The 12,385-nt window shown below is 41.5% G+C and overlaps 1 protein-coding gene across 3 annotated transcripts in view; it reads left to right on the top strand.

Moving 5' to 3' along the window:
• Positions 1-12,385, top strand: part of LOC137594127 (calcium-dependent secretion activator 2-like) — a 92,117-nt gene that overhangs the window by 50,698 nt on the left and 29,034 nt on the right. For all 3 annotated transcript variants that reach the window (XM_068313398.1, XM_068313397.1, XM_068313395.1), the window contains exons 13-15: positions 2,854-3,041; positions 10,563-10,664; positions 11,899-11,962. In XM_068313398.1, coding sequence (XP_068169499.1) covers positions 2,854-3,041; positions 10,563-10,664; positions 11,899-11,962 — 354 coding nt within the window. The remainder of the gene's footprint in view (positions 1-2,853; positions 3,042-10,562; positions 10,665-11,898; positions 11,963-12,385) is intronic.

Genomic DNA, 12,385 nt, shown 5'->3' with positions numbered 1-12,385 from the left:
TAGGATATTAAACATCAGGAATATGTTACAAATAAATTTTAAAATGTCGTTGAGGCCTTCAGAGTCACATTTGTAGAGATGCATTTGTTTTTCCGGACCCAGGTAAGATTGTGCCTGACAGACATTGTCTTGTGTAAAGGTCTAAAACCTTTAGTCAAAAGAGCTGTGATGTAACTCTGACTCTCTTCAGTTTCCTCTCTACTAAATAATAAAAAAAAAAATCCTTCTGAGACATCTTATCTCTACATTTACATTTGAAAGACAGGGGCACACAGCGCTTCTCTCTCGTCAGTCCTGCCTCAGCATTCTGTTGTCAAATTAACAAGCTCTTGAACTATACAGTTATAGACTCTAATATAATCATGCAGGTTATTGCTTCTGCACGGCTCAGCCTCCCCCTCAGTTAAATCTGAATCCTGAAGTAATTTCCTGACGTTTGTTAATTACAAGACATGAAAAAGAAGAAAGGCTCCCATGTCTGTCATGGACAAATGAACTTCAAAATATTCCTAAAGATTTTCCAATATTAATGTTAATTACTCGTATGAGGGTTTAGTGACACAGCGGAAATGTGGTTGTAAATCACAATCGCTTGACCTTTGGAAGCTTTGCTTTCCTCTTCCATTGTTGTTTGTTGGTTGGTTTCAGTCTCAGAGGCCTCTAGATGTATTTTGTTGTGTTTTTGTTGTTGTTATTGTTATATTTTCTATTTTATTTGCTCTGATAATTGGTGAATTGATCACTATAAATAGTTCATAAGTGTGTGATCTATGAGTGGATGGCGTCTCATCCAGGGTGCACCCTTCCTCTCATGTGTTGCCAGCCGGGATATGTTTATGAGCACACGTAGGATTGAATTATCCATTGTCCATAGCTTCTTATAAATAAGACTTAAAATGGAATTTCCTGTTCCCCTTCCAGTTCTTTGTGCAACATTTCATTGATGTGCATTCAATGATCTTTTAAACGTAAAGGGCCCTTGCCAAAGTTCCCACCAAGAGTCAAGAAGATCAGTTTTTGTGTCGTCCTGCTAAAAGACAAACAGACGATGGTGAAAAGAAAATTTTTTTGGCATCCGAAACCTTTGTAAAAAAAAAAATCTTTGACCTAATGTTGTGGATACCCCGGACTTGCAGACTGACAGACCAAAAAAAAAAAACAAGCAGAATTTTCCGATTTTTTTTTTTTTTTTTGTCTTCATGGTATTAAAAAAAAAAAAAAAAAAAAGACGAATCAAAAATTCCACTTCACAAAGCAACAACTAATTGTTAAGGTCACAAACATATTTTTGGACCAAATATTAATTTCTTGGGCCAAACAAGATCCGAGGAACTACTTCCAGCTTCCCGTCAGGTGTCTGCAGTCAACAAGACACAACCGAGGTGTTTTTTTCTTGTTTTTTTTTTTTTTTTGCTTCACAGCCACATGCTGCTTTCACTTTTTTTGTTGGGTCACGGCATTCTGGGTAGGGAGGCGGTGGATGCTGGCGCCGTGACACGGAAGACGTGCAGCCGCGGCTGATGGAGCTAACGAGGCAGTCGGTTCGTTAGCCGCTAATTGAGTGGTCAGCGCCAAGACTGGAGTTCGCCATCTGTTTGTCACAGAGGAACATCTTGTCACTTCACGCCTGTCGACAGGCCTCCCTCTCCCCGTGGTGTGATATTAATAGCTCAAGCTCACAGATGGACAGAAAAAAAATGAAGAAAGTAACCGGAGAAGATGACAAACAAACTGAAGGCTGGACGAGTGCAAAGGGCGACGGTGGGGAGGAGGAGACGGGAGACGCTAAAAGGCCTGCAGAGGAGGAATCTGCCAGGTCCGGCTGATCCCTAAAAGAAGCAGCCTGTCGGCGACCGCTGATGTAAAATGCTGGAAGAGATGTTGTCTGGTTGTCCTTAAATGATCTCTGACAGCACCATTAGACTTCTATTGTCCTGAGGAAACATCTAAGGTGTCCAGTTTAATGTCGGTGTGATCAAAGATTCAGTTGCTCATCACCAGAGTGATGTTGGCTCCATGGAAACGTGGTCGTCCTCTGACGACGTGACGCTAACTCGGAGAGTTAGGAATCAGAACAAGAACTAGTCAAAAGAGTTCCTTTCCTCCCTGGAGTGTGTGTGTGTGTGTGTGTGTGTGTCTGTGTGTGTGTGTGTGTGTGTGTGTGTGTGTGTGTGTGTGTGTGTGTGAGACACATCAGCTCTGTGGAGGTGCTAATTTCTTAATGTTCCTTCTGCGAAGAATCTTAATTAGTGTTCTAACTTTCATGCCTGATTTAATGATCACATGAAGGATGAATGACCTCGTGAACGTCTCACAAACCCCCCCCCCCTTACCTTTGTGTGTTTTGTTTGTTGTTGTTATTTTTTTTAGTCTAGCAGAGAATAAAGAGTTGAAGCGTTAATCTTTTACACTTTCCTGCATTGAGGGTGGGTTCATGGAGTTTCTGGAGTCAGAAGTTGACGGCCATTAGTTGAGGTCTGTTAACAGCTCCAGCATGAAGAGGGATTATATGAAGACGCTGCTGGTGATAATAATGCTGTTGGTCTCCGTGTTATTAGGTGAAGCGTGTCTTTATATGGAAATGACACATGCAAAATAACCTAAAAATAGTCAACATACAAAATTAAAAGCAGAATTTTATGAATTTTATGGTTTTAGTTAAGATAGAAACTTCATTGATGGCTATAAAATCAATAACTAGAGAAAAAAAAGTTGTTTGCAGACAGATTTGTGGACATGTTGGGCTGTTTGTCGTGTGATTTCTCAGGCTTGTCAACAGTTTGATGCGTTATATAATTTTGGACATGACAGTAAAGGTGACAGGTTTGGCCTTTGTGTGTGTCTCATTTTCAGGGTTGGTTCAGTCCTGGTCAGGTGTTCGTCCTGGACGAGTACTGCGCTCGATACGGCGTTCGAGGCTGCCACCGTCACCTGTGCTACCTGAAGGACCTGATGGATTATTCTGAAAACAACGCGCTGGTCGACCCCACGCTGCTGCACTACAGCTATGCTTTCTGTGCCTCCCACGTCCACGGGAACAGGTAACCCGGCCGGCACCGACCCGTTACAAACGCTCCCATTTTCTCACATCTCAGGGGAGGTCAGTCTGGATAGATGCTAAAGAGGCAAAAAAAAAAAAGTTACCTGAAGTTTCCAACGTCAGTGATCATTTTATGGAAACAAAGTGGTCGTCATGGAAACAATACGTGCCAGCAGCGACTTCCTTTGTTCAAATCGGATGTTTTGTTCAACTGATGATCCTTTTCGTTTTCATGCAACGACCCTGTTGGCAAAGAGTCCACCTTACCCCGCCTGCTTCGTCATTTGAACAAACGTAGTTGGGTTTTTTTGGGGTTTGTTTTTTTTTTGGCATTTACTGAAGCGACTGTTTCAGTCTTTTTCTTGTCTGAAACCCCACTGGCTGCCAGTAAACTGCCCAGATATGAGCAGCAGCAGTGTCTTTTAGCTTCTTGTTGGCATCAGCGCTACTCCAGCAGTTCAGCTCTCGCCGTCGCTTCCGGCACTCGCTGCCTGACTCCCTTGTTGGTAATTACAGATATCTGTGCTTTCTCTGTTTGTCTACTCATTTAGTCAATTAGAAAGTGTAAGGATAAGCTTCTGCAGCAAATCACCAGATATAAATTGGGGGTGGTGGTGGTGGAGGGGGTGCCTGGAATTGGCTTTTTGTCAGTTGGAGCTCTAATTTGGATAATTGCTGCCCATTCAGGGCTACTGGAGCTGCCTGAGTGGGTGTGGATGGGAAAAGAAGATTTGGATGCCTGTGGTTCAGAGGTGGGGGGGGGATTTTTTTTTTTTTAAATGAAAAAAACAAACTTAATGACGGAAGTCAAGTTTTCCACGGAGTGCTCCTCCAAGTGATGAAGCTATGTCAGGAGGCAGAGAGGACACAAACAATGCTACAGAATGATCAACAGAAGAGTACTTGACTAATACTCAAGGCGATACATTCAAAGTATCAGACTGTGCTTTTCTTTAAGAGAACGCTTCGTTCTGACTGAGCGCCGCGTCGGGTCGCCATGCGCATATTTTCCACGATAGGTGAAATTCTTGCACGTTATGGTGTCAGATTTTCAAGGTTTGAAAATCATTTTACATAATTAATCATTGTCGAGTGTTACATATACTTTTATTCACATGTTTAACAAATTTTATAATCTCTTTGTGGGTTTTTTAAAAAAAAAATTCCATAACTAATTTCTTTAATTCTGGATCCTGTGTGCGACAGATCCGCCTGCAATGCAGCAATTTCTTTTCAGGTTTTTTTTTTTTTTGGTGTGGGGTTTTGTTTTGTTTTTTTGCCTTTGCACAAGTCGAAGAATCTGAAATGAGATTTTTTTTTTTCTATTCTTATGTTCATAGTTAAACTTTTCATTTTTACATAACCCTGAAGTTGACTTCTTGCAGCTGCATTGAGTTTCCAAGTGTTTCTGCGTAGGCTGCTCTTCAGAACAGAATAAATGTTGACTTCCCTGCATTTTTTACAATAGAATTTTTACTGATTTCCTTCTGGCCTGTTCTTCATTTAAAGACTGTACGTTACACCTTATCATCGTTACATCTGCCAGTAACAGGTGGAGGAAGTTTTCTTACCTCCCACATTTGTAGTTCTGTTTGTACATCTGGTTTCTTCAGCAGATGTAAATGTGTGGTTTGATCAGGAATCGATCAATCACGTTGTCATCTTAAAATCTTAATCAACACCATATTCAAAGACAATCGGCCAATCAAAGTGAAGGACTTGGGAAGACCGTCAGGTTCCTGATCCAGTTTTACTGCTGATTTGTAAAAGCTGTTCAGATGTGAAGATGTAACGGCAACATGCAAAACCTTTCTTTCATTTTATAAATGAACCCACATCCGGGGTGGTGGTGGGGGGCACGTTCACCTCAGCTGGCTCATTTCAGAGGAGCTGTCGCTCTACTCTGAACTCCTTCAGATGAAGAGATCATCACACGTTAATAAAAAGGAAAAGAAAAGCTGAACCCAGCTCTCTCTTGACCACATCAGCCAGCACTACCGCTGATGTTGCACCGGTCGTCTGTCAATGCATCGCTCCTTTTTTACCCCGACTGGTGATGAAGACCCCTGCGTACTTGAGCCAGCTGAAGGGAGTCGTGTCTCATTTTCCAACAGAATCGTGGCCTCGGGTTTGGAGGTGCTGACTCTCTTCCCGACTGCATCAGACTATTACAGAGTATGGACGGTACTTGTTAAGAGCCTTTACGACTGACCAAACTTTACAACAGCAGCCGTCATTCACACAACCAATCGTAGAGCGGTGCATTAGTACAAGGTGTGAAGTTTGGGATGGAACCGCTGACCTTCTGATGGGCGGAACATCCGATGAAGCGAGCAGAATGACATTATCTTTAAAGTTCATCAGCTGATCGATTTACACTTAGAATTATTCAGGGAAGCCATGATTATTTTGTCTTGCAGGGTTTGAGTCCTTCACCTGAGCAGGTGACGGAGCGTTGATGTTTGGATTTTTTTGTTGTTTGGCTGAGCTGAAATCAGGGTTAAAGGAGCATTACCAGAGAGGGGGTGGGGGGGTCCAATCGCCTCCCTCTCACCTGTCACGTCCGATCGTCTCGCCGGGCCACCTACGTCACAGCAACATGGGATGTGACAGGAGCTTTTTTTTACCTCCCCCAGCCCTTTATACTACCCGCCCCCCCCGCTTACACAGAGTTACAGTGGGAGGGGAAAGGTGACACATGGGATCACCTGCCACTCAACTTAATTTCTCCTCCACTTCTCTTAAGGTGAAGTGGCGTTCCCTCCCGGTACCTCACCGTCGAGCTCCTGACGACTGTTGTCAGCTGATATTAGAACCGAGTCGCCAGAGGGTTTTGGTGATATTATCGTTTACACTTGAGCCACATCAAGTGTAAACACACAAACCTGAGTCCACAGACACCCCCCCACCACCACCCACCCACCCCCACATCTGAACCCCCCAGCTCCAGCTTCAGAGCGGTGCTGACAGCATCGTCGCCTCTGACGCGCTTGCTTCATTTAGCAGCAACAATGTGTCTGAACCCTGACAAGCTGTCGCATCACTCCCCACTCCGCTGTGTGTGCCCAAGCATGAACACACATCTGACTGGATTTCATGGCGCACTAAAGAGAAGCTAACAAACCAAACGCCTAAATGTATTTATTTTTTTTGAGGGAAGATGTGTGACTTTTGTGAGAAAATTCATCTTTGAAAGTTTAACAGCAGTTATTATTTTATTATTAGTGGATATTCCTGGGAAGTCAATGAGGTTCTTCTTTATTTTCTGGCATTTAGAGACAGATCGATTAATTTAAATTCAGTGTTTGCTGCAGGAAAACAATTTTTGTCCAATTTTTGTGTTAGATCTTTATATCTTGATCCAGCCGCACGCATGAGACAAAAGAATCTACCGTTGATGAAACGTCTGAATTTTGCACGGAATATGTCGTAAATCAACAGCCATTCCCTACAGATCTGAACTTTAAAAGTTACTTCAGACGTGTTTTGCTCAGGATATTAACAAATTAGCATGATCATAAAAGTTCAGCTACATGGGCGCTTTATTTTCTGCCACTTTGCTGCACGTGAAAACAAAAAAATCATTGTAGGAGAAAGATGAACTCTGCTTTCAGGACAGCTGGCCTTAACTGCAACGGCTTCGGGCCTCAGGCCATTTGTTACTCCGTCCATCTATCCGTCCGTCCTTTCCGTCCGTCCGTCTATCCATCAATGGTCCTCACGGTCATGTCTGCGCCCAGAGTGCTGCTTCAACATAAAAGCAAGCTTTTCCTGCCTTTACTTAAGTGAGCACACGCTCCTCCCAGGAGCTTCATGTTCTTTCAGGATTAACCGGTACTTGTTAAATAGGGGTTGTGGGCTGGAAGGGGTGAAATGAGGGAGGGGTGGTGGTGGTGGTAATGAATTAACAGATTTAGGGAACAACAGGGTTTAGAAGTTGTGTTAACAAGTGCTGTTGTACGGAGAAAGCTGCCTCTCTTTACAGAACAAATTGAGTAGAGTGGAGTTGAAGAGAAGCACTGAAGTTCTCTCACAATACGTGACCTCTCTCTGTTTTAACCTCATCCACAGCCTCCGCATCCCAACCACCAACCCGCTTGGAGGTCCTAAATTCTCCAAGTTACCTTCTTATTTACATATTGGACCTATTGCAGTATTTAAAAAGGAAATAGAAATCCTGAATCCACCAATTTATTCAGATCCACTCCAGAATACGCTGCTGTCCTCCAACACTCCCACCACCTTTTATGAAAATCCATCAGTAGGTTTTTGTTTAATTCTTCTAACAAGCTGACAGATTAACCGAACAGAACACTTAACCTCCTCGGCAGAGGTAAAATAAAAAAATAAAAAAAACATAGACATCAATTTAATGAAATTTCACACGTGCTTGTGTTTTCTAATTGTTTTCTTCTACTGCTCTGTTTTTTGGTTTTTAACATATTCAGGAACATTTGGTGATTTTCATGCCAGTCTATTATTAGCATGCTGCGCTGGAGGTTAGTGTCTATCCAGAGAAGCTTAAAGTTTTTCCAGTTGCGAGGCTGTCCGTCTCCTTGAATTGAATTTTATTTAGTTTACTTTTGTATTTTATTTGTCTTTTTTTGCTTGTTTTATTGATGTAATTTATTTTTATTGCAGTTTCATTCATCTTTTTAGATATGTCAAAGTTCCTCCTAATTTACTGTAAATTACTAAATATTACATTGAATGTATCCTGTTGATGCTTTCCTTTTTATGTCTGTCCATGTTAAATGCAGTCTCAAATCTTTTTTGTGGGATATTATTTCATTTACTTCTATTTCAAAAGGAGTTTTTTTATTTTTTTATTTTACTTTTGTCCTCTGTGGTATGAACTGAACCGTTTTTACCTCTATAAACAAGTGATGCTGTATTTCGTCTGCTATAGTCTTAAATATTTGTTTATTTATTTATTTTATTCATACAGAGCCATAAAATTGACTTTTTGGCTTCTCTAAAATCCTTCTGAAAATCAGAAACCTTGAGTAACATAATCATTTTATTATTACGATAACTATTATTTACAGGAATGTAATTAGTGGTTATTCAGCATCCTCATCTCCCCTGACTCCCTGGCTGTCAGCGTCCTCCTCTCGTCTGTCATGCATGTTTTATTTTTGATTTTGGAGAGTCAGGAACCCATCGACAGATCTGCAGAGTTCTTGGTACTTGATGCACGGCGGTCAGGGGCTGAACCAGCGAAGGCTTTTACAAGAACAACTCATTAACAAACAACCTCCTCGCTTCTTCCCTCCAGCGACCGCAAGTGCCGTTTGGAGAGGAACAGAGAAAAGAATTCTCTTTCAGCTGCACAGAGAAAGCCCAGAAAGTCAAGGCTGGTCGCTCTGGGTACTGATTGCATTTTTTCCCCTTTTTTTCTAGAGTGCCTATTCAGACAAAGGCAAGAAGGGAATGAAAGCTTCACAAACATTAATGAAGCGCTCAACTAACAATGTTTTCTTTGTCGACTCTCCTCCTGCTGCCCGTATGAGTTGTGGAGGAGGAAGATGAGCCTGAGCATCTGTCTGTTTGATTGGTTGACTTTGAGGTCAGCGTCGAGAGTTTGTCTGCTTTATCAGTTAGTTTGGTGAAAACAAGCCAAACTTGTCAGATAGAAATCAGACAGAAAGGCAGTCTGAGCTGTTTTGTGAGGTTTCACCTTTTTTTTTTCTTTGAAAAAAAAAATTCTTTCCTTCTGTCTTTGGGGCGTTCAAATGAAAAACAAATGAAGATTCCGGCACATGTCTCGGTTCTCTTAGACGTTTATCAGCGAGGATGTCTTATATTAACAAAAGTTTTTCTTTACTTCAAATAACTGCAGATGGTGTTGGTGTCCTATCGTTAAAATGCCATTTAGTCATCCAAAAGGATATTAAATTGAGACAGACACGTGAAAGGAAAGGTTTCTGCAAAGCATCATAAAGAATTTGATGCAATTGCCTTACATCTAAACCTGACTTCCACCATTTATGTCAGCCTCTGTCCATTTCTATTGGCTTTTTACTCTGTAGAATAAATGACTGAACAGACTAATGCTTCAGCTGTCACAGCCGTCCAGATAACCGAACAATAACACCAGCAAGCAGAAAACTCTTTGATAAAATGCTGCAGAAATTCAAAAGTCTCACATATTTTTATTTTTTTACCCTACGTACTGGCCTTTGCAGGTCAAGATAAAACCACACTCAATAAAATATTTTGCATCGAAGGAATTTTAAATTGAATGACAAAAAAAAAGAGAAAGTGCTCATTGAACTATGTCAACTTTGAGATCTTGATTATTTGAAAAGTTGATAGATATTTAATGTTTATACAAAGGTGTTTGGAGGCGTGAACAAACATTAAATCGCTGTGTCCTTCCAAGTGTTCCAGGGATTTAGAAACTTCTCGTTGAGGAGCTATTTGAGTCAAGAAGAATAAAACCCCGTTAGAAAGAAGCCCCTCTGGAGATCTGCGCTGCAGGGTGGAGGGTAGAAAGTCCAAACCTGAAGTCAGGAATAATTAAGAAACACTTCAGCAAGTCCTGTAGATGATTGGATGCAAGGATGATATTGAAGATTCCGCAGAGACGTGTCTTCACTTGAATTATTTGGAACGTCTGGCGGCTGAACCCTACAGGAGATGAGTCCACCTCCAGAGGGAGAAGCACAAAAAACAACTCCCCAAAATAAAAGGCATCGAGGCACGGGACTATTTTTTTGGTCATTAAAAATTACAGATGACATTGAATTTTTTTAAAAAATAAACACAAATAAGGTTGAATTTTTGAATTCATCATGAAGGGTTGAGAAGGAACAACAGCTGCTTCTCAAGGACAAGCTGCCGCTATGAGTGTCCTCCCAGATGAAATCCTGTTGGGTGACAGGTCCACAGATTGTAAGAAGATATGACAAGAGTCATGAAGGCAACGGCTGCCTTCAGAAGACATCATTCATCTTAAAAAGATGCCCTTCACTTGTTTAGTGTGCGTTTGTTTCATCTTTGAATTGTTTCTGAGGGGAGAAACTTTTTCATCTTCTTTAATGTTTCCTATAGTCTCCTTGTATGTTTGAGCTCCACTCAGACTTAGTGAATCTCATTGCATACACCAATAAGCTGACTATAAATGGTCCTACACTCTTCAAACATCGCTGTGTGTTGCAGTATACTGAAAGAAAAAAATAAAGATTGTCTCCATCTTTGTTTTGCATCTCTATTTGATGGAGGAATATAAGTGGAGGGAGATATTCTCCTGATGCATCAGAGATGAGAGAAGGCACAAAGAGACAGACCACTTAAACACAGGGGATGGGTGACTGATGGCGTACTAATGGAATTAGAACTGTGCAAATAAGTGTTAGTATTCAGAATGTAATCCATTATGGTGAAGTGTATTTTCTTTTCAGTTAAGAATTGATAGAACCATCAGCCGGTCATCCTGGAGGAAACCTACGATCTGAGCTCACGGCCGGTAACCTAAAAGTCATCTGACTCTGTCCTCTGTGCTTCTTGTTTTTGTCAGGCCCGATGGGATGGGGACGGTGACCGTAGAAGAAAAAGAACACTTCGAGGCCATCAGGAGTCGCCTCATTGCTCTGTTGGAGGACCACATCACACATTTTAGGTATCATATCATAAAACAACAAAAATATTGTAATTATCTGTCTTACAAGGGAAATGAAAAGGTAGACCTGTAGGAGTTCAGCTGCTGGACGACTTTATTCTATCATCTGATTAATGTCGTCATTAATGGATGAATATGAAGGATGCATGTTTTGCTAAATGTGAAATAATATAAAGACCCCTCCTCCCTACGCCCTCTTCATGCTATTCTCAGCAATAACAAGCGGTATTCTGGGTATTTTCGTCCCATCAGCAGCACACAACAGGTGCAGGACATGCATCAGCTGATGAGACCTCCTTGTGTTTGCGTGCTGCCATTCAGCGCTGCCGCTGCCCTGTGAACTCTTTGTGAGCACAGTGTGAAAGCGACGGCCCCCAGACCTTGAGCAACACTCGTCTGAATGGACCTGTGCCATTAACTGTCCTGAGGCCCCAGGTCTTAAAACCCTTCATGTCTGAGAAGGGCCCTCCATCTGGCCCCTGAGAGGAGAGGAGGGGTTGGTTTGGTAGATCGGCGAGAGTCATCACTGACTCCCTTCGACAAGAGGCTAATGCTGGCAGACAATGGGCAGGACAGCGCCGTGATAACGCCAACACCCCCTGGAAAACAGCAGGTTTTCACAGTTCAGATTAAAGCTGAGCCCAGCCACTGAAAATTAATTGAATTTTTGAATAATCCAACAAATTCCTCTTTAAATTTCCTCTGAATGATTCGTCTTTGGCTTTAGCTGCTAGCAGCAGACCTTCTCCACAGCTCAGGGTTGTAAACTGAGTTCAGTTTGGTCTGATTTATTTATTGTCTCGTGAAGTGTTCTCATAAATAGAGAAAAATCTTTCAGGGCATTGAAACGTATTTCCTCTTAGGTGCATTTTCAGTTCATGAACTTAATGTATGAACTAAATCTGTCTTTGTTTGAATTTCACATCTAATGGTATCAGGGTTTTTTTTTTCAATCACACTTGGGGTTTTGTCTTGTAAATGGTTCACCTGTACACCTTTACTTATTTAGTAGTTTTCACTTATAAATAAGTGATGTGAAACCTCCCTGAACTGCCTCATCTGCGTTCAGAGGTGAGAAAGGTTCTGTCCTTAATCAGATGAAAAGCCGAAGCTATCAATTGATGATTACTGACATCTTTCTGCCGCCGCTCGCGTCTCCCCACTCTTCTTTTCACGTTATCGTCCTTCAGATTGTTTGTGTGATGTGATGACCGCCCACTTTCCAAACCTACAGGTACTGCTTTCCTTTTGGACGACCAGATGGGGCCCTGAAGGCAACACTCTCCCTGCAAGAAAGGGTACAGGAACATTTTTAAATACGTTTTTTTGTTTTTTCATTTGGGTTCATTTGAACTTGTTGATCAAGTCTTTGCTTGGAAGTAGAAACTTTAAAATGTCAAACGTGAGATTTGCTAATAGAAATTAATTAACTTAGTGGAAGAGGAAGGATGACTGATGAGACAGCGTGGCATCACAAGAGCTTGCTGTTTGTTAATACTGGTTAAATATACCTTATGTACATAATAATATAATGGAAATATGTATAAATGGTAAAACTCATACATATACCAACAGTTAGTTTGCTTTGGCCTCAGAGAATTAACTCATGCTTGTCAACAATTGTTTAATCAATAACTCCTTATGAGGCCCTTTAATTCATCCGCATGACATATTGTGTTCATCAGTGTCTGTATGTATTTGTCAGAGCTACGTTTGTGTAA

The sequence above is a fragment of the Antennarius striatus genome, chromosome 4, assembly GCF_040054535.1.
Source record: "Antennarius striatus isolate MH-2024 chromosome 4, ASM4005453v1, whole genome shotgun sequence".
Classification (NCBI taxonomy): Eukaryota; Metazoa; Chordata; class Actinopteri; order Lophiiformes; family Antennariidae; genus Antennarius; species Antennarius striatus.
The sequence above is the reverse complement of the archived record's forward strand: the minus strand, read 5'-3'. Positions and strand labels throughout refer to the sequence as shown.